The sequence below is a fragment of the Falco punctatus genome, assembly GCF_963210335.1.
Source record: "Falco punctatus genome assembly, chromosome: 11".
Classification (NCBI taxonomy): domain Eukaryota; kingdom Metazoa; phylum Chordata; class Aves; order Falconiformes; family Falconidae; genus Falco; species Falco punctatus.
Window position 1 is genome coordinate 30,653,711 of NC_137591.1, and position 21,900 is coordinate 30,675,610.

Genomic DNA, 21,900 nt, shown 5'->3' on the forward strand with positions numbered 1-21,900 from the left:
GGAGGGTTAGTTTGACCTGAAATTTTCTAGGTGTAATCTAAGGACACAAAACAAAGCTTCGGCAGAACAAGATCAAAAAGGTATCTTATGTTTTACGGAAGTGTATTACAAAGTTAGCAGGCAGCAATCGTGATTTTTTTTCCCCTTGCTTCATTCGGTCTTACTCAAGGGCAAAGCAGCCTGGTGACTCCTCACCTGCCTCCAGAAAAGTCATTTGATTACGAACTTACACATTACTTATCTGCCGGGCACACAAGAGTCGTTCTACACAGTGCTGGGTGATACACTTGCACTACAGTGGCACTGCCATGCTGACTGTATGTAACAAAAAAGTCAGACCAAAATGATTAGGCACAGATAATACCACCGTGTCCCACTTCGCTGCACTCTATAGCCCACTGCCCTCCCGTGTTTCTGCACATCTCTCCCTCCTACCCCAAAACTGTGCCCATACCCGAAGAAAGCAGAGAATTCAGAGCTACTTTACATTGCAGATTCTGCTACTCAACACAGTCCCTTGGGGATGAGACAGAGACTCTGTACAAATTCACAGCCCTTTGACACTCCACCCTCAAGATTTACAGGTGTAGTGTCTGAAGGGCTTTTTGGAATGGTTTTGGTACTAGCATGGACAGGTTCAGCTGTTGTCACCCCTCAGTCTTCCACAGAAGCCAACTAACACCTCCCTCAGCTCAGGCATTTGCTGCCAGTGTTTTAGGGCAGATCCAACCCTGCAGGCAAACGGGGTTTCTCCTCGGGAGTTGGTGGCCTGCCCAGAATGAGGGTTGATATTTATGCCCTCAGACAACAAGAGAAACTCCCTGTGTTTGCCAGGTATCTGGCCAAAATCCCAAACGACAGCCAAAATCAGTTTTAAATCATATACGGACGGCGTATGTTCTCAGTGTGGGCAACTAAACCCTTTGCAACAGTAAAAGGTCCTTGTTTCACACACAGCATTGGTTGCAAATACAAAATATTATATACTTCATCACAACACAGTCCCCTTCACCTTCAATGCCAACATTTACTTGCAAACTTCTTGATCTGCCTACCTGGGAACTGGGCTGCTTGGGCTCATCCATCCGCCCGGGAGACTCGCTTTTTGATCTGTACCGCTCAGTCACAGCGACCATGCTGCCAGAAGGGCTAAATCTGTGGGGTGGGGGAAGAGTGTAAACGGAGTTTTTAGGGCATCAGGTCACTACGGTGTTTAGATCAACGGGTGAGCAATAGAGGCACCTGTATAGCATCTCTTCATCCTCACCAGCTAACACACAGGAGGCGGAACAGCGCAAGTATAAAGGAAAAACCAAGTCATACTGGTCTGTGGTTTCAGTCTTAACATCTGAAAAATAAAACTGAGTCATTTGGCTTCCAGTTCAGTAACAGTGCTTTTTGGTTGCTATCGCAAGTACAGCAGTATGGGCCCGGTGACTCAGGAACTGCACAACAGGAGGAGAAACCATTTCTCTAAGGGCACCTTGCATTCACCTCCCACGCCCTCCTCCCCCGTCCAAGTGTGAAAAAAAAGTGACGCGATAGACTCCAGGTGAGAATCAGTGGATACTGAGTGCACTGCAAAAAATTATGCTTGAGGCTAGCTGATCCATGGAAAAGAGTTAAGGAACTAGGAAAGGATCGCTTTCCCAAGGGCCAGAGCTCAAGATCACTCCCAATGACTGATTTATTAAGTGACAAGTGACAGAATATCCACTGCTTCCAGGTAGCTGCTCCCCCATGGGACCAGAGGGATTGAGTTAGAAGAGAAGAGAGGCAGATGTGAGGGGAAACCCCAGAAATACAAACACCCCCCCACCAAACACAACAGATCTGCCCTTTACCAGATCCGTTCTTTGGTCTGAGCTAAGGACAAGAAAACAAATGCTGGAGTAGAGGGGAAGCAGATGGATGGAGAATCAAAACGCAACGGATTTCACCACCTATTTTCAACAAAGGCTTTCTGCTCTCTCATATAAATCAAAACAACGGCAGAGGCTGATGGGTTCCCCACTTCAACCGCTTCAGAAGAAGTAAACCCATGACCCACTGCTGTCCTGAAGCATTGGGAAGAATATTTCCTTTTGACCTACAGCTGATGACCATCTTGTTTCTCAGACAGAACCACCCTCACATCTTCAGGCCAGAAGGCATCGTTGCAATGACACTTTGCATAACACATAGCGACCTCGTTAACTCTGATGCTGAGCCCGGTACCTGCTGAGGCTGAACACCTTTAAACAAAAATCCCACCTCAGCTGAAACACCGAGAGGTAGAGATTCCAACCTATGCACCTCTAAGTGCTAATAATTAATTTTCCAAGCTAGCCTGTACCTAGAGATCTGGTCTGATCACTACCCAGCCAAAACACTGTAACCCAAACCAGACACGCTTCCTAACACCAAGGAAAAAACATTCCTTCGGTTCTTACGCTGAAGATGGCCACAGGAAAAAGAAGGGGGAAACATTCCAAAGCGACTAACCCAGCCAAGCGAAAATCTTGCACAATCTCCTCTTAGGGTCAAGATCAGTAATTAAATTAAAGAAAACTCACCTGTCAATCTCACTGCTGGTTGGCCTAACCACTTTGGCCCCGGAGGACCCTAACGCATAAGCCTCTTGGCCCATAGATCCGTGGCCTGTGGTGTCAATCACCATAGCAGTGACCTCCTCAGCGCTGCTCCCATCTTCTCCTGATGGCTGATGCTCTGCCCCAAGCCACTCCTCCAGGTTCTCTGTTTTAATTCGTACTCCTCCCAACACCCGGACGTCGTCATCGTTCCGTCCCCCATGGTCTCCCATTCCCGTCTCAACGTACCACTGTCCCGCTCTGTTAATCCGTAGTATGGGCTCCCTGCCTTCCACATCTGAACTCTGCTCAATTATCTGGGGGCTGGTGGACTCCTCAGGTGGGCTGAGTTCCCGAATGTCCAGCACTGTGCTAACCTGGCCCAGGCGACTCCCCTTTGGGGTGTTGTGACGTGGGCTCAGGGAACGGTTCAGGTTTGGCGTCACCCGGTGAGACTCCGGTGGTCTCTCCTGATGCTTTGTCCTGGTCTGGCTCAGTTCCGCTTCCACCTCTGCCACGTTGATTTTGAAATGAATTCCCTCAAGAATCTGCGTGCATTTGTCTATGATGTGCTGCATCTGCAAGAAACTGGCGGCCGTTAGGTAACTGATGATGTCAGCCAGCTGCAGACATATCCTACCGGTGTAACAAAAGGAAAGGAGCTGCTCGAAAACAGAAGGGTTCTTGATGACAGAAATGGAAACGGTGCTCATTTCGTTCAAGGACATGTGGTCACGGAAGTAGGGAGAGCTGGCAGCCAGCACCACCTTGTGAGCACGAAAAGCTTGCCCCTGCACGTTGACCACGATGTCACACAGGCGACCCTGCATGCGTAACTGGTTCAGGTGGCTCAGGACAGAGTTACTAAAGTCGGGAATCTCTAGCTGAATGTTCCCACTCTTCTCCATGGCTTGTCCCAGTTCCAAGCGCACGACCTTACTGGAAAGGGGGGAAAAATACCATTGTTAAGAGAGTTAGTCTATCATTTCCATTTAAAACATTTTTCACCTACTTTGATGCAGTTTGAGACACTGGGATTTTGAGACAACTCTCTCAACATTTAATTTACAAGGCCTTGCAGCAGTTCTCTGATCTTTATGCGCTGCACACCACCTTTCACAACAACTACGTTAAACCAGTCCCCGATAGATCCCCATTCCCCATGGCTTAAGTGCTCAAAACAGTTTGTTCTGTCAGCCTCAATAAAAGCACATTTGCATTGTAAAAAGAACATTAAAAATGGTTCAGGTACTAAAAATAGACTGCTGATTGCATAATGGATTAAAATGCTTAGCACTTGTACCTTCTAAGCACTTTGAAAAAAAAGCAATATTGTTATCCCTCCTTTTAGAACAGGAATCAGGAAGGAGACACCAGGACCTACGTTCTGCTGAGAGACCTTTCAAAAGCTGACCAGCACATATTTGACCTCAGGGCATCTCAGGTACATAGTTAAAACCAAGATACTCATCATATGTGGCGTTTCTGACACATGGCAGAAAAGATATAACAGGATGGCAAAAGAAAAAGAACAGAATCCCGTTCTAAACACCAACTTATCAGAGCATCCACTGGGTACAAGTAAATCCCTAGCAAAAAAACTGGCGTTTGTGTTGTTTGGGATACTGCACACAGCAAAAGAAAACTTTGGAGCAATGGGGATTAACAACCTAGCTCTCCTAGCTTCCCTTCCATAATTCATTTTCCTATAATCATCACATTTCATTTTGGCAAAGTTTGAAAAGGAGCCCTGACCATATATGGTAAAAATTCAGAATGATCCAAAATTAGACGTAAACTCGCCCAAAAAGAAAAAAAAAAAAAAAAGAAAGGAGAGTAAATAAGCTTGTTAAAGACCACTCACGGCATGAACAGCTTCCAAGCTGGATGGCATCTGAAGTGTCAATTAAGCAGTGTGCTGCAGATATCAAAACAATTTCAGGCAGGCTGGGAATACTGAGGCTCATAGTGCCCACTCTGAGAAATCTCAGAACTGAAGGGACTAGCACACAGGAATGCATGTGTGCCTTTGAAGACATTTTTTTTAAATTTATGAATGCTGCAGGATAGCGCATGTTCATATGCCCAAGCAGACTTTGTGCAAACTTGGCAAAATAGTGTCACACGCCGATCAAAGACGGGAGCGAGGTTCTGCTTGTGATCTCGGGAACAGAATTAAGACTCAAAACGGAGTCAAGTGCCAAGGAACTTTATTTGCCCGACAACAGGTTTGCAAATGCAAAGGAGAGAGTGAGAGATAAAGAGAGAAAAGAAGGAAAGAAAGAAGGAAGGAAAGAGTTCACAGCAATAGCTACCACCCTGGAGCTGCGGTGTCCCAACAGTCCGATTCGTTTCCAAGTCCGGTGGGGAAACGCTCTGTCCGATGTTGGTTGGTTCCGTTCTTTCATAAGGCTGTCATGAGCGGTTCTGCTTAACCACACCTTCCACCCGGCGGTGGTGCATGTGCCCAATACCATCAGGTGGTCCTCAGGGGTCTCCAGGCCCCTCAATCTCCACAACAACCCTGGGTCTGGGCGCATGCACAGGGGTTTGGTTAAGTTTCTCAGAATTAGCTCCCTTCATTGCTCTGCGGTGTCAGTCGGTGGTTTTCCTGCCATAGCAATGTTGGGACAAACATCTGCCGTGGCAGTGGTGTTGGTTTCCTGCCATAGCAGTGTTGAGATAAACATCTGCCCTGGCGGTGGTGTCGGTTTCCTGCCATAGCAGTGTTGAGATAAACATCTGCCGTGGTGGTGGTGTCAGTTTCCTGCCATAGCAGTGTTGAGATAAACATCTGCTGTGGCCGTGGTTTTTAACTGACGCAGTCTCTTACAATATGTTACTAAACCTGAAGCTGCAGGACAGCCTGTCAATCTTGTGAAGTCATGCAAAGAGATTACTAAATGGCTGGATGGCTGCGTGTCTCTGGGGTAGGTGAGATCAGGGGTGCACAGAACTTCACAAGGTACAGCTTAACAGCATCACGTCTTAAGGCTTCTTCTCCCCTTCCCCTATCTTGAGAAGAAAGCAGCAAAACCCACAAAAATCAAGGAACTACAGCACACAGGTCTGCATCAGCACAACATTAAGAGCAGAACTTCAAATGCACAAAACAAGGTAAAATAGAAAATCCGACATCTTACCTGTAACGTTACAAGTAACATGCAAAGGGGAGGAAACGGGGCTGTTAACTTGTTTTCCTTTTTTCTTCTGATGTAGTAAGAAGGTCTGAAAGCTTTTTGCCCCCTTCCCCTTCAGAAGGAAAAAGAAAAGAAAGAAAAAATGTAGCACAGAAGAACTGGATTCTCCTAAGCACAATCAAGAATGTCAAGCTTCATCATTCTTTGTTTTGCTGGAGGATACAGCAGCAGGATTAGCTAACCATTACATGATGTCCCACCCCAAACCACAGAGAAACACTGAATCTTATCAAACTGATCTTTCCCCACTCTCTGCTCAGTGTTTGTGTTGTACTGATTGCTGTTAAAATAAAAAAAAATGGAGGTGCAAACATCGTCAGTCATTTCCTCTCTTAAGATGCTGGTGTCTCTGGCACTAACCCTGCAGCATTTAAACACATGCAGGGTTTTCCTCAAATGAGCCGTCTCACTTACAGGAACACTCACACAGCCAAAATCACATTGAGCATGTGCAAATGTTTACAGGACTGGGGAGCCTGTAATCTCATAATCTTCCCAAACCACCAGTTCCTAAAGCAATAAACCCCAAAGCATTCTCTTAAGGAAGGCAAGCGAAGGCAAGGGGCGCAGGCAGCCCTTGCTAGGTGAAACACCCCTGCCGAGGCAGCAAGCGCCCAGGTAGGCTCACGCGGGGAGGCGAGGATGGAGAGAGAGGCTGACTTCTCCTTTCTCAGGGGGTCAGCTCAGGACACACAGAGAAGGGAAAAAACTTAACTGCTGAGCGTGGCTGTACAGCCCTGGTCAGAAGTCAGCTGCTCCCAGGGGAGCCCGAAAAACTATTTGCGAGCTTTTGCTCTGAAGGCAGGGAAAAGTCCACTGCTGCTGATGGCAGGAGAAAAGGACCCACCTAGCTTCGTTCGGCTTAGTATTAAGGAGCAGCATTTTAGGATATGCTTTGGGGACAACCTCAGTCGGAGGCTGGCAAAGGGGAATCTATCTTTTTGGTTCAAACTGCCCTTGTCAGAGAATGATTTCTGTCCTCCCAGGTAAGTGGTCTATCATAAGCTCAGGCACCTCAGCTGGCAGCACGATGACATCCCAATTTTTGTCTTTCTTGGCACTGGACTGCAAGTTCATCATCTCAGCCTTTCCCTGCAGGATGAGCAGGATCTCCCGCTGAGCAGTGCTCTTCACAGAGAACAAACTGAGACACTTATCTGTTTCTAATACAATTTAAAGTGGCACCAGCTGAGATTTAGACTTGCTTATCTCAGAAAATGCCTTTCACCCTTCGAGGCAATTGCCAAGTACCGAGACCAGGAGAAATTCTCCACACATCAGACCCTTGTGAAACGCCGGGACAGGACGCCCGCAGCAGCTGATGTTCGCTCCAACCTGTCCTTTGTCAGACAGCTGTCAAGCCGGGGAGCTACAGAGGAGGTGGAGCTGAAAACTCTGCTTTTAGGGCTAAGATTTACCACGACTGGTCAACTCGACTACTTTCAAATTACGGTGGGACCTTAATAAAGATTAAAACAATAGCAATTCTAAATTGAGAGGAGGGATGGTGCCTTCCTCATCCCTCCCTGCCTCAGCTGAAAAAGCGGATTTAACCGGGCTGGGCTCTCCCCGCTCAGTCGCTCCCAAGCAGGGATGCAGGCCTGCGCTCCCGAGGCGATCCCAGGGAATTTTTAGCGCTGACAGCTGCGAGAGCCGCCTGCGGACCCGGACCCGCCGGGGAAGGGCCGGAGCCCGCCCGCCCGAGCCCCCAGGGCGACCGCGAGCCCCCGCCGTCCCGCCCGCGGGGCGCACAACGCGCCGCCCTCCTCCCGCGGGGCACAGCGCCGGCGGGGCCGAGCCCGGGGGGCGCCGCGGGGCCTCCGCCGACGGACGGGCCCGGCCGGCGGGGGCGGGGGGGCAGCGGGCCCGGCGGCCCCCGCCCCGCGGTCCTGAGGGAAGGAGGGGCGGCGGCGGGGCGCGGCCGCACTCCCCGGCCCCCTGCGCCGGCCCCCGCGGGCGTGACGGCGCCTCACGGGCGGGGCGAGGCGGGCCCGGGCCTCCCCCCGCCCCACCCCGCCCCGCCCTGCCCTGCCCGGCCCGCCGGGCCCGCGCCGCGCCGGTACCTACCTGGCGGGGGTGGGAAGGGCCCGCAGCACCGTCCCGGAAGCGAAACCCCCCGAGCGGGCCGCACCCCGGAAGAAATTTCCCGCCCGTGAGGCCGCGGCGCGCATCGCTCCCCCGCCCGCTGCCGCGCCGCGCCGCGCCCCCTCGCCCCGCCCCGCCCCGCCGCGCCCCGCCCCCGCCTCGCGAGGGGGCCGCGCCCCTCCCTCGCGTCGCGCTCACGTGACCGCCGCCAGCGGTATATAAGGGGCGCGCAGGCCCACTGACGGCCTTTTAGTTCCGTGGAGGTGTGGGGTGTGGTGATTCCTTGCCGCCCGGCCGGTGAGTGGGGGGTAGCAGGATTCGTGCCTGCTGTGGACCCACGCCGCTCCGGGGGTTGATGCGCGGGCGCTGCCGATGGGGCTTGATCAGCGATGGGCGCTGGCGGGGAAGGATGGGGGCGGATTGAGTCGCCGGGGCCCGGCCTGCGGCCTAGGCCGCTGGGGCGATGTGAGGGGACTCGCCTCGTGGCGGCCCGGGCGGGGCTGGGCTGGCAGCGGCGGGGGCTTGTGCGGGTGGGGGGAGCCCCCCCGAGCTGCGGACAGGGGCCGCCGGTGCAGGCCCGACGGGGAGGGCAGGGCAGGGCAGCGCCCCGCGTGTGAGCGCTGCGGCCTGGGCTCCGGGCTGGCGGCCCGGGGTGCCTGCTGAGGCGGGGTTTCCCTTGCCGAGACTCGCCTGGGAGCCCTTTTCCCATGGGAAATACTCCTGGAAGGTGGCGAGCTGGCATGTGCCTGCCGCAGAGATTAGCGCTAGGGCTTCCCAACCCCCCCGCTTCTGCACTAGACTGCAAGAAGTGTTGTGCCAAATGTATTGTTGTAGGATTAAGGGTTACCCGCTCCTCTGTTAAGCTAATGCTTGGAAGCAGCTGCCAGACCGGGGAGGGCCATTTCATTATGGGGGAGGTGGAGGTTGTCCCCTGCAGAACAGCTTATTAGTAAATGAGGAGACGGCCTTCCCTGTCTCGTGTTCTCTGGGCAATAGTTAACTTTCTAAGTGTTACAACTAAAGGCCTCGTGTTAACAAAGTAGTGTGTTAGCTCACTTGGAGTTCCACGTGCCTGCACATGATGAAAACTATGTTGGTAGGGACATCTGAGAGGGTGATGAATACCAACATATCTGAGCTGGGCATGGAGTGGTGTGTGGTGATGTACCTGGGATGGCTGAAACGCTGCACAGTCCTTCCTGAGCAGCCAGAGTAAGTTTGGAACTGTCTGACTAACTCTGTGGTTATGTGCTGGAATTGAAACTAGAAAATTAGGAAGTTGGGGTGGTTCTGTCCTGCTTAAAAATAGGGGCTAGCGGTTATTTTTGTGGCCTTGTCTTTTCAAAGGCCTGAAGTGTAGATGGCATCAGGTGAGAGCTATAAGGTTGAATTTTACGTAGTTTTCAAAGAGTATGTGAACATCTTCATTCTTGAAACTTACAGATGCTTTCTTGTTTGCAGTTTAAGATGCATCAGCTACACTTTTCGCATTTACAGCTGCAAAACAGGTAGGTGTTGCTTCTGAAATACAGAGTTTAAATGAAGAAATAATGTGTGGTGCACTTAACAGCAACTGGCCTGGAGTAGTGTGGTGTCTCTTCAGGCAGTCCTCACTCTTCTACTGGGAAGTCACCTGTTTCTCTGTATCGGAAAGTAGATGTGGGGCTCCTGTTTCTGAACCACCCTGTATTCAGACTACAATAGTACCTACCCTAGGTGCCTTTTTTCCTTCACTACTGCTGTTTCATCATCCACAGCAATAGTTTGTTTGGAGAAAAGTGCCTGATGCATGTTTGAAAAAACCCGTAGCTGTCAGGATTGATGTTGACTAAATCAGAGAGCCTATGATGGTTTCAGTACAAGAGTAGTGGACAGAAGTGATTTCTGAAAACCCTGTGCTGAGGCTTTTTTCTGTGCTTAGTGTTGCTGTCAGGGTACTACCCCTAGTTCTACAAGCATCTGAAACTGTTGCCTCTCTTCCAGATCCGCCACAGAGTATGGGGACCTGATGCTACTTCACAAGGTAAAAAGTACTTATTGAAAATTCAACATAGTGTCTTCTAATACCATCATCAGCAGGCAGACTTTATTCTTGGAGCCAAGTTTTCCCTCTGGTGCCACAATGATGACATTTATTTGCTACTCTTGACCTAGAGGATGACGAGCACTTTTACCACCATAACTTTCCGCTGAGGCACAACAACTGAGAATTCCCCCGATGTTTTGACTTCTGAATATAGTGTTCATAAGCTTCTTTCTTACAGGATCTGAATCATGCACTTGGAAGACTTGCAGAAGAAACATCACCTGGTGAGAAATGTGTAGTTTGTATATGGGATTTCTTCCGTGGAGCTGCTGAAACACTGCAGTGGAAAGGATGGGCTGTGTAAAGTGGGAGGGCAGTACTTTGGGATTAATTTTCTCTTTTGGAATTAATTTGCAGAAAGAATTGATAACTTGCTAGTATTCAAAAGCTTAAATATTTTTTTGTTTTATTTGGAGAACTTCAATTATTCAAAGCTGTCACAAGAGGTGATTGCTTTGTACTGTTGTTCCAAAGCAGATACAGTGATGACGGCATAGTTCAGCAGAATATCCTGTGACGAGTAGAGTTTTGTCTTTCGCTCCTGTCTGATGTATCTAGCTTTTGTGATCTCTTGCTAGGAGTTGTAGGCTCGGCCACAAAAGCTGAGGCAATTTGTTTTTTCTCTTCATTTTGTTGCAGGTGTTGGGAGATGAAGTGATAAGCTGTGCAAGGTAACTGTTGTACTGCCTGCATCTGTAAAAACTAATTTGTATCTCTGATGTGTGAAAAGGCTGTGTGTGATGACTGCATAGTTCAGCAGATGACCCGTGGTGATCATACTGCAACTGTCTTTCGCTCCTATCTGATGCAGCCTCCTGTACCTTTAGGCAGTTAGACAACTTATATGGAAAGCTGAGGGTGAAACTACTTTTGCTTCGTAAATGTGTTTTGAAAACATCTTGGTTGATCTGGTGTTAGTGCTTCAAGTTGTAGAAGTGTTTTGTTTCTTTGCAGGCTGCTCTAGACTGAGGATGCCTGTGCCTCTAGTTTGAGAAGCTGTTTAACCTGTTACTGATCTTGGTGCCTAATTGAAGGTAATTGAAAAACACTTAAGATTTATGCTATTTTTGAGCTTCAGAGTTTGCTTTTGGAGATAAGAGGGTCTGAAAATCTATTTTGTTTCTGGAAAATCTGAAGCCAAGATACTAGTATTTGTAAGTGTGCCTTCAGATCCCTTGTGTTTAACAATAAATGTGTTTTGTAGTCTTAAAGATGTGTAAAATCGGCCTGTTGAGGCTAAAATGGTGAATGTGGCAGTACAATGAACTTGATACCTGAAATGTTCTTCCTGTTTTAGTCCAATTTAGATGTTTATGCCTAGTGCATGTTGCTGAACTTTGCAACTGAGACGCTTGCTCCTTTCTGTAACATCAGCAGTCTTTGGAGTGAAGGAATTTGTGTCTCAAGGGTGTTGAATGCTGGGGGATGGCTTTACACCCTCCTTGGGGAGGGGATGGGAGCGTTGCAGTATACTGTAGATGATGTTGAATCAGGTCTCTGATCCTGATGAGGACACTTAACTAAGTGCTGATACAGTATTTCAGTGGAATTGTTCTTAAATGAAAACTTTCTGCTGGACCCTGTCTAACAGCAAATTTTCCTTTGCAGGCTTCCAGTGTGTTTCTCATTGGGTGTAAGTACTTTTAACTTTGCAAGTATTGGCATAAAAAAATATGCCTAGAAGTGAAGTATTTAACTGCATGTGAGCTGTGGGGGTGGTGGTGCAAGGGGCCACTGTTGGCTGCTGCGTGCAACTTGTCCAAAATAGGAGGATGTTTAAGGGGAGAACTGCTAGGCAAGGCCCAGCAGTGTGAGCTGCAGTTGCTCTGGTGGCACTATTTGTATATTTGCCCCCTTCCCTGTAGCAGTCTTAGCCTAAAGCAGATAGCTGTCCAGTGCCTGTGAGCTGCCTGTGTGATGAGATGTGACTACCTTGACTTCAATCATGGAGGTCTCCTATTAGCTCTATCTGACTTCAGGCACCTGACTAGATTTCATCCTCGTCTGCTTGTTTGTGCGCTGTCCTGATGCCTTGCTTTGTTCCAGGGCTGGCATGCTGGAGCTTGGAAGTGGTGCAGTTACTAGTGCTACCAGTGAAAGTAAGTTGCTGGCAAATGTGTGTGACTGGTTGGAACTGTGTGATAGGGGATGGGGAGGTTGCTAGATGCTGGCCTCTAATCGCAGTGCAGGTGCAGTCTTAAGCAGAAGGTTCCTGCAGGATTCTTGCCTCTCCCAATAGATCACAGGTTACCAGCAGCCTGCAGGGCTCGTTCACCCAAGGTGCCAGGGACTGAATCTCATACTTCATGACCAAGATAGTGATGATTGTAACAGTAATGGACAGAGGAGTTCTTGGAAGTCTTAATGGGGCTTTAGAAGTAACATCAGTATCAGACTGATGCTTCATTTTCTTACATGTATCCTAGGTTTGAGAATGGAAGAACTGCTGAGTACTTAGACAAATGCTTCCTACTTGGCAAGTTTCTTGCTTCTCAGTTGCCATAATTTTTTTACTATTTGAAAATGTTAACTCCTTTCTGTAACGGAAAAGAAAGTGTGGACCGGTTGAAATATGTAACTGCTATGGCTATGGACTACCTGACTTTCTAGTTAAGTGTGGTAGCCTGACAGTGCAGAGCTTGTGCTAACCAAAGACCATACAGTTACTTGCTGTTTTAACTTTTTGCTGGTTAAGCAGTGGGGTTTTGCAGGGAGTAGCACTGATCTTCAGCAGTTGGAAGTAATGTGGTAAATGACCTCAACAGCTAGGTTAGAGATTTGATGTGAATGAACATGTGGGTTGGGGGTAAGGTCTGAAATACTGAGGCTGGGTCCTCTTAAGAAACAAAAGTAACAAAACATTAACCTTCTCTAAGCGTGTGTACTGTTCATGATGAATAATTCTAAGCAATGGGAATCTCTCTGAGAGAGGCTGAGGAGGAATTCTGTGCTGAAACAGTACCCATGTGCGAACTGACTCTTGAAGCTCTGCCAAGGAGAGTGTGTTAATAAAATTTCACTTGTTACAGGGTGAAGCTGCTGGGGAGTTTGTGTGAGAAACAAGTAACTTAAGTCTGAGGTAAGTGTAGAGTACTTGGATTTTGGTAATTACTGGAATACGTGTCTTTGTGCTAAATGCCTAGACAGTGGTGCCTAAAATTAGTCCAATAATAAATCTGATCTTTCCTTTGTTGTATTCTTTCTCCTACTCTGCTACTGTGGGAATAAAAGTGATGTGCTTGAAGGAAGAATGCACTTCTATGCAGTTCTGAATTTGACTTGGAAAAGGGCTGCTTTTGTGCAGATACCCTGACAATTCCTGAACTGTGGTCAATGGTGAATTTGAGTTGTTTGTATGAACAGAAGGTGTGGCCTCAATGACTAAAAACTGTGTTTATTGCTGGATTTCTTCACACAATGGAAATAGTAAAGGAGCTGGATCAGTGGAGACCACTTAGCCAATACATTGATTATGTAGTAGTGCAAAATGCATCAGCAAACATAACTCTGACAACTCACATCTGATGTATCCAATTAGTCTGAACCGACCCTGTGATGCTTCACTTAAACTAAAAAGAAGACACAACCCTTTATGCTGTGGTTGTCGCTACCCAGGATTTTTTGCTGATCTTGGTTACATTGGCCATATACAAATTTAAGATTAAGTTGTAATGATTACTGCACAAACTTGTTTCCTCCAACAAGCCTGGCTTTCCTGTCTATAGGTTTTCAAGATGATTTCTATGGGACTTCTGTTTTAGGTATCAAAACTCAGTGGATACAGCTATGTTGGATACAGCTATGTTGGGGAGAGACAGTATCAAAAAACTAGTAACATTGTAATTTTCCCCAGTTATTCCAGTATTAGTAATTTAGTATTTCCAATCTAGTTAGGATTTGTAAACTTTGTATTTGGTGTTGGGTGTTGCAAGCTGAAGTTCTTGTCAGCTGCCAGCTGAAAGGTAGCCTCTTTGTAGATAAAATGGGTTTGGTGAGTAGAATTTCATAGATGAGTAATTTAACTTGGATATAGTGATGTCCGTTATTCTGAAACAACTTCTTTTTCAGGAAAGGACTGTGCTGTCTGCAACCTCATTGGGTAAGATCACACAGCAGATGAATTGTTTAAAAATTTCTGGGAATATTTGTACCCACTGATGAAACTTGATTCTGCCAGATGAATTACTATGATATTACAATTTCCGTTCCACTTTTGTCTGAGGTTACAAAGCTGCTTTGAAGCTTTTTTTTAGCAGTTGTGCTGCTGCATATGTTAATTGTGTTTTCTTGCTTTAGGTAGGGAGGCAACTTCAAAACCACTGTACAAAAAACTGAGAAGGTGAGTGTAACCGGAGTAATAATGAAATTTATTTGCTGGAACAAATGATGATAAAAACCTTAGCTTGAACTCTCTCTCTGAACAGAGATGAAAATCTAAGGTCTGAGGTGTTCTCAGCAAGCTTCTTGTGCTGGTTTGGTGCCTTACAATGGTTCTTATGTCTGTCTTAATAGGTGGAAGATTGCAGAATAATAGGTTACACTTGCATGAACAGCATTTAAGCCAAGGGGTTTTTTTACCACACTGATAGTGTTTGTCTGATACTGATTGGAACCAATAAAAATCTGTAAACTCTACCTGTTGTTGTGAACTGCTTTGTGACTTGAACTGCTTGCTGTAAAACAGCTCTGGGCTGCTTTACAAGAGCTTCAAATGGTTGATTTAGAGTAGGGACTAAACTACTTTGTATGGTAGTTCTGCAGGTGTCTTAACTCTAGGTGGCAGATATTGCTAGTGTGCAGACTGCAGTTGACCTGACCAATACCAAGAATTTGACAAAGCTAAATAATTGTAGTAATTAGTGGTTTATAGGTGAGAGCTAAACACTACTTTTGTATTTGCTCCTAAAACTACAGGCCACCAGTAAGTTTGGTGTTACATGTACAGGTGCAGGTGTGCACAGAGTAAGCACACACCTTGGACGCTCAGCCCTTTTCTGCTGGACTCCTGGTCTAACCTGATCACTAGCATTAGTCTGGAGGAAAAGAGCATTCAGCCTCCATGAGGGCAAAAAAAAATACTTCAGTGAAGAGGTGGTTGATTTTGATAGTACTACTTTAAAAAGTTAACTGCTTATGAGGCACTAAGGCCTGCTAAGGTATTCCTGCTTAGGTTTCTTGGAAAAAATAACTTTCCCCATCTTTCTGTTGTCTTGGGAGTTGTATCAGTATGCGAAAAATCAGCTCTATGAAGAACTGATTCTCCATAACACTTGAGCTATTGCTGTAGCACTTCTAATGAGAAGTTAAAGCTTAGACATTCAGACTGCTCTGCAGGAATATTTTTCAGATTAGTGTTCCCTAGAACCTTAAGAGCAATATCTCCTGCTCCAGCTGGTACAATATATGTCAAGTTAAATCTTGTAGAAAGAGCTTAAATCTTCTTGGCCAGAACAGTATTTCATCCTCAAGAAATGAGTTAGACATGATTCTGTGTCCATGTGCAAATTAAATCTCTTCTGCACAAAAGCAAAAGCCATTATTAAGGTCTGTTTTCATCCAGAGCTGATTAGTAGCCTCTTAGTATTCCCCCCAGCATTATTATTTTTTAAAATACCACACTTCATTGTGCCTGTTAAAGAGCTTGAAGGGACTGTCATAGCCTGCAGTGTAGAAGAAGTCTTCATGGAATGGTTGGCCTCTGTTTCTTAAGATTCTGGCCAAGACTTCAGCTTCCTCAGCGTATTTCTCTGGGGAAGCAAATCCGCCGAAGGACCTGGTAGGAGTGAAAAGGGAGGAGTTAAGAGTTTGAGCCCCCTGCTGCTGCTTTTCACAGAAGGGAGCTCCAGACTTTAAAAAAAAAAATAGTGTTTAAACACTTGTGGTACAGCAGAACTAGCTGTTCAGGAGTATATGGCTGTATTTGTTACTTTAAAAAGTAGCATTTAAAACCAGAACAACCCACACCTAAGTTGCTTGGAATTATGAGAGCATTAGCTAGCATGGACTGTTGCCTGTGGCTTTGATAGAGGGGCAAGTATAGCTTTGGGCACTTTTCATGTGATGAGAGAACTGCCGTGTTCTGTGGAAGTTCAGGGCTCAACAGCAGGATATATCCGTGGTTAAAAATAAGCTGTATGAAAATTTAGTTCAGACTCCTAGTAGATCAACTCCTTTCAGTAGCTGCCTTTGTCAGCTGTGCTGGTGCTGCTTACCGAACAAAGATGGCTGCTGCCTTCCTCTCTTCAATGAACACATCTGAGTCGGTGGGCTGTGGTGGGGAGTCCTGGTGTTCAAATGGCACAAAGAAAGAGATCTTGAAGTCTGCGCAGCCAGATTTTATCAGGCATGTCACTGGTACAGTCATGTCGATCTTCATTTCTAGAGGGGGGGTGGGGGAAAGAAATTGTCTAAGCTGCAAGCAAAGACAGTGCCTGAATGCTGCTGTGAATGGCAGTGCAGGCTTATCCTAAAAGCAGGTGGTCAAGCAGCCTCATGGCTGTAATGGCTTAGTGGAGTCACAAGGGTGTTAGACCCAGAAGGGGAACTGCTGCATCCTGTAGCTCATCTACTGCTTTATACTATTTGGCTTCATCTCCTGTGTGTGCTTCTTGCAGTTTAAAATCGGCACGCTACCTTTTTCATTCTTCCCTTGGATGTAGTGGAAGAGTTTCCAGAAGCCCTGGCGCATCGCCTCCTTCTGGGTTTCTCCCCTAATGACAGTGCTGACCCACTTTGCCGTCTCATACTGACGCAGTTCGTAATCCTTTGCCTGAAAGGTAGCAAAAGTAACCATGAGATGAATATTAAGCATAACAAATTAATAGCTGCTTTTCCCAAACTGGCATGAAAATACTGTTGCAATGAGATAACGCTGGGTGTTCTTTGCTGCAGGCACTAGGCACACCCCCAATGTCCAAAGTGTTTGATGCCTCCCTTGCAAAACCATGCTGTTCTGCTTTAGGCTGAGCTCTGCAGAGCTTAGAAACACGTGTTCCTCTGCCCCTTTACAATGAGGTGTGAATGGTGTGTATAGCGACTTCCGAGCTCCTCCACGCTCATCAGACATAATCCCAAATCCACCTTGGCTCCGCAGCACCCTGACTGCAGAGAGCTCTGCTCCCCTGGCCTTCAGCCTTTACCGTCATCTCTGCTGAGCTCCACCGAGGGGACTGCAGATCCAGGGACAGAAACGTTTGCTTGAAGGATTTGATCATCTTGCCAGAGCTGAAAGGCAGACAGAATTCATTGGCCTCCCAACCAATACAGTATGAATGGGGCAGAAGAAACCCCTAGGGCTTTTCTGCCTGATATTTCAGTTGTCCCTGAAATTGTGAAAGGCTTATCCCTAATGGTTCAACAAAAAGGGCTGAAATCCTTTTAGCCCTGAAGGAACCAGGGAGAACCAGGACCAAGAAACAAACTACTTCCAGGCTGGTGTGGGGGTTGTTCCTCCTTCAAGGTATGCTACCTTAGTGAGAGCATTTCCTGGGTGCAAAACAGAAAGTTGGAATCCTACAAGCGGCACGTCTGTGTAGATGCACAAGTAAAAAGGACTTGCAGAGTTCAGCCAGTTTGCTCCTGGATGAGAAGGCATTGGTGGTGATGGTATTGACACTGCCTGTAACTTTATTGGGCCTCTCATAATAGCTGATGCCTTTCTTAAAGGCCTTTAGCCCCAGAGTCCTGTGAATAGAGGAGATTTTCTGTGTTTATGAATATGTAGCTACTTGCCCAGGGAGCCTTCACGGAAGGAAGAAGCTGAAAGCGTGAAAACACTCAACTTCCTCTTACTATCCCAAAACAAAGCGAGACAAAATAATCAAAATCACTATTGAAATAAGTGCATCTGGTTAAAGTCTTGAGATTTTAGGAGCTTTCATTTTGGATTTTTGTCATTGCCAGGCAGATTGTAGCCCATAATCTATATCCTGAGAAAGTCTCTGCTTTCTATTAAGTTACGATGTCCTTTGCACTTCACATTGCAACATCATAACGTAGTTAATTCAGTAGTTATCTTGATTCCTAGATCATAGAATGTTGTCTTTTCAGAGTATAACTTAATTGCATGTTTCCTGGGTAACAACGGACTTTGAGATTATTTTTCATTTCTCTATCTCCTCAATTGTTTATAGCTACCCATACAACAAGAAGCTACTCTCCTGTCACTCAAGGCTCTACTTTCTCCATGGGCTTTTAGTATTAGCACAGCGTATGCTGCCTGCAGTAGTAGTGGTACAGCATGTCTGAGTGGCAAGGGGAAATCCTGCCACCTAGCACTGCCGGCAGCAGCAGTGTCTGTTCTTGAGGTCCAGAACAATGTTCTGGGTTGTGGTGGTATCTTAAATAGGAGTGATGGACCATTCGTAATCTGTGGTAGGCATTTTTAAAGCCTTTAAGGTATGCCATCTTAAACATGGTTTGTGAATATAAGACCATGGCTGCTTTTGTAAAATCAAGAACTGCCTTGTGCTACTTGACTACTTTCTTCACTGTTTCTGTTTTCTTCTGACATGCCGGCCACTGTTGAATACTATTAATCCCGCTCTATACTCTGGTTTAGAGGTGGCTACAAGGAGTTTTCTCTTGAGGATCTATGAGGTTGGGAAGCTTTAAAAAAATACACCAAAAAATCCAAAACAAAAAAATCCACAAAACACCAAAAACCTGGTGGCACTGATTTCGCTTACAATCCTTAAAGTAAGCAGTGAACTGGGCACTCGCGTGTTGAGCTTTTTCTAGCAGCTCCTTCAGTTGTCACTGTAGAGCAAGGGAAGATCAGAGGACCATGTAGCAGGAGACTGATGCCAGCAGTTAAAAGCAGGTGCTGTCCCCTGCCCTGTCCCAGCCTGAAGATATATCTTCAGCAGTCTTTACCAGAATGATTCACTACCGGGGACTCTGGTGCACGGTCCCCAGCTGGACAGTTTTACTCTAAAAACCTCTGTGTCAATAGTATTTACAAGTCAACGAAGCATAACAGTAAAGCAGGAATGCAATCATTTTATTAGAAGCAAATGTGAGGAATGTTACTGAAAATTCCTGTATTTTTTTTTTATCCGTTGCCATTTCAAAGGCAAAGATGCTGCTCCTTTGCTGTCACTTCACTTTCCATTTCGCCTTGCTACAACTTGACATTGCTCCCTTTTATGTGCTGTCTGGGTATGTTAGAAAGCAGGGAAGTAAGCATTTCTCTGTCTCAACGCATGCTGTTGTAGTAGCTGCAGTGTGAGCTGGCTTGTCTCTGTACTTGCCAGTTCCAACCCCTCCCCAACACACCTGCTCTTAACTGCTGGTGAGATCGCTCACAGCTCTGTCTTTTATAACTTTGTGGCCAGTACTGTGGGTGACCACATGCAAGAAGTATTTTTGAATTACGTGAAACAAATGGGTTTTTTTGGGGGGGAAGACAAACTGAGAAGAATCCTCCAAATATTTACAGTTGAATTAATTTTCAGATCTACAGGAAAGCTTAAGCTTTGAGATTTCCATCTGCTTATATAAATATTACTGGAGGGTGTTGAGGCTTTTTCTGCAGCTGTTAATACACAGGCCAAAGGGACAGAAAGCATAGCAGGCATTTTTACAGGTTACTGATGCCACAAGTAACTGTAACCAGAACATACAATTTCAGAAGCCACTAATTATATCAAGAAAGTGGAGGAAGTAGATATACTTACATTTTAAGCCGTCCTTATCCTTCCAGCTATTGCAGTCTATCTGAGGCTGCACATACTCACAAGATGCTGCATGGCAGTGTTTATTTTAGTTTCATCAGACTCCGCCCATGCCTCAGCCTTACTGGTGGGAGATGCTGTTACAAAAACCAGAACGTTGTAGCCTTGTCTTCCTCTGGGTCTCATTGGAGAGCTCCCACACAGATGCCGAAAGCCCCACCCACACTGCCCACGAGGCAACGTTGGAGCCAGCGTGTGATCTGGCTCCATAAACAGTTTTGCGCCCTTGTGTAACTTCCCCTGGTTTCCATGGCTTTGTTCCTACTTATGTCAGGGTCAGCAGTGGGCTTTGTGCTCTTGGGAGAAAGAATTTCACATAAATAATGTCTGTCCGTGTCCCCCCGACTCAGATTACATGAGAGTGATGGTACAGAATGGCAGCTTGTCCTTTTTACCCCAGGGTAAAGTGGTAGGTAGAAATCTGGCTGCAAACTAAGCTGAGACCATCCTCACGAGATTTCTGCTGGCATGTTATGAAAGGCAGGCAGTGTTTTATAATGGCTGTCTGTTTTGAACGGTATTTGAGACTAATCAGCCCCCTTAGCCCTTGGATATCTGCACAAAGGGGTTATACAAAGCTATTGTGAAATTATTTCCTGCTTGTAATACATAGAGTGAAGCTGAACTCTTCATTTAACCAGCCGCAATTCCAGACATACTTAGGTACCAGCACAATAGGGGCAGATTAAACTTCACAGTTTGAGTCCTGAGAACACCTCCTGTGCTTGCCATGGTTTGTGCAAATTCCTTGCAGGCAAATTCAGCTAAGCTCTCTGGGACATTTGAAATCAATAGGCGGGATTGACTTTTAATAGGAAACATGCTTTGCTTGCACAGAACTTCGTCAGGATGCTGTGTGATACACTCCTGTTCTGAAAGGAGAAATTAAAAACCCCAAAACCATGCCAAATAGCAATTGCAAACTTACCTCTAAAGCCACAAAGCTCTCTAAAGCCACAAAGCTCTAAAGCCACAGAAGTGGGATGGTGTAAAGAGTGTTTTAGTGAGGGAGCCTATTAGGACATGCTAAGGCCTGAAATGCAGAACCATTTCTGTGCCTGCTTTGTACTTCTGTATTCCAGAGTAAACTTTCAGTTTTACTTGTGTTGTGTTTGGGTCAAACAGGAAGACCAGCAGGGCATTTTGGAGAAAGAGAAGCTGCTGCTTGGTGGTCTTTGCTCAAGAGCTATGGGCGTGCACAGGCACGTGCTCGCGTAAGGTTAGCCGTTACATTTCACTTACACTCCAACATTCCTGTCAAGCGTGTACTAGTAATTATTTTCTACAGAGTAGAGAAGGCCATGTAAAAAACCATGATACCCAGCCGCAACAGTTTGGCAAATCTCCACAAATTTGCCCCAATCATGAGCACAGAGAAGGATTGCCTTGAAACGGGGGGCAATTAATCTGTGGATAAACACAAGCCCACTGTGGATTCTCATTTTGTTTCTGAAGCAGAGATGCCCAGAACAATTCCCCAGTCAGTTTGTATGTGCCCAGCTGATGTCCTGACAAAGAACTAACTGTTCTGGTGGAGTAGCCCGAGGCTGGAGAACAATCATCAGTGTTTTCCAGAGAGGTTGTTTTCCAACACCCTTGTTTTTCACATATACATTGAGAGAACATGTCAACAGTTGGAAGAGTCAGTAGGGCAGGCATGAAGACATGTATTCTGTACATAACTATACATACCCAAACTGGGGAAGGGATTATGATGGAAGCTGACACACAGTTGCACTGGTACCTCCAAATAGGGGAAAGTCTGGGTGCACTATACTCTGTACCCCTTGCCCTTTTACACAGGAAAGTAACGTGAAAGAACTGTTTTAGCACCTTGAGGTCCCAGTATTTTGCAGAACATATGGCAGGGTAGTTCGACAGCATACATATATTGCTAGTTTGATGGCTATCTACTGCAGGGGGAAAAACAAAACCAGACAGTAATAGAGGTTCATACTGCTTATATAAATACCATTTGCTATACCTCTAGTGCAAAGTGTTGCTGCCCACAGAGGAGCCCTAAATGCACTAATTAAACAGGCAGTAATTCTCAACAGTAGCCTATGACGCTTCTGTTTTAATGTCATACATAATGTCTGGGACTTGACTGGTATTTTTTAGAATAGCTGGCAAAGCTATTTTCTTTAGTTTTGCCTTAAACACAAGGAATAGAGATGATGGCACAAGCACATTAAAGCATCTGGTCTGTAGCTTAACTTTACTAT

General features: G+C 46.3%; 3 protein-coding genes across 12 annotated transcripts in view; 1 reads left to right on the top strand and 2 right to left on the bottom strand.

The window, feature by feature from the left end:
- ZBTB37 (zinc finger and BTB domain containing 37) overlaps positions 1-7,868 on the bottom strand; it is a 25,308-nt gene extending 17,440 nt beyond the window's left edge. Inside the window, exons 1-4 of one of the 5 annotated variants that reach the window (XM_080407593.1) lie at positions 7,838-7,868; positions 5,714-5,822; positions 2,556-3,509; positions 1,056-1,155 (exon numbers count right to left, since the gene is read on the bottom strand). In XM_080407593.1, coding sequence (XP_080263719.1) covers positions 1,056-1,155; positions 2,556-3,478 — 1,023 coding nt within the window. In that variant the 5' untranslated portion in view covers positions 3,479-3,509; positions 5,714-5,822; positions 7,838-7,868. Of the gene's footprint in view, positions 1-230; positions 316-1,055; positions 1,156-2,555; positions 3,510-4,885; positions 5,026-5,713; positions 5,843-7,837 lie in introns of those variants that run through there. The other 4 variants (XM_080407594.1, XM_080407592.1, XM_080407590.1 and 1 more) reach the window with 4 other exon arrangements.
- Positions 7,869-8,066: 198 nt separating this feature from the next.
- NPL (N-acetylneuraminate pyruvate lyase) overlaps positions 8,067-21,900 on the top strand; it is a 35,473-nt gene continuing 21,639 nt past the window's right edge. The window contains exons 1-11 of one of the 6 annotated variants that reach the window (XM_080407605.1): positions 8,068-8,152; positions 9,317-9,363; positions 9,839-9,878; positions 10,120-10,165; positions 10,581-10,612; positions 10,896-10,975; positions 11,550-11,574; positions 11,988-12,040; positions 12,368-12,417; positions 12,971-14,040; positions 14,238-14,280. In XM_080407605.1, the coding sequence (XP_080263731.1) occupies positions 13,977-14,040; positions 14,238-14,280 (107 nt within the window). In that variant the 5' untranslated portion in view covers positions 8,068-8,152; positions 9,317-9,363; positions 9,839-9,878; ... (5 more) ...; positions 12,368-12,417; positions 12,971-13,976. The other 5 variants (XM_080407610.1, XR_013931289.1, XM_080407601.1 and 2 more) reach the window with 5 other exon arrangements.
- On the bottom strand, positions 14,533-19,755 carry HEBP2 (heme binding protein 2). The gene is made up of 5 exons (XM_080407623.1): positions 19,619-19,755; positions 17,081-17,165; positions 16,575-16,710; positions 16,154-16,319; positions 14,533-15,714 (listed from the first exon to the last, which is right to left on the bottom strand). Exons 2-5 carry the CDS (start codon positions 17,153-17,155, stop codon positions 15,540-15,542), a joined length of 552 nt encoding a protein of 183 aa, XP_080263749.1. The 5' UTR covers positions 17,156-17,165; positions 19,619-19,755; the 3' UTR covers positions 14,533-15,539.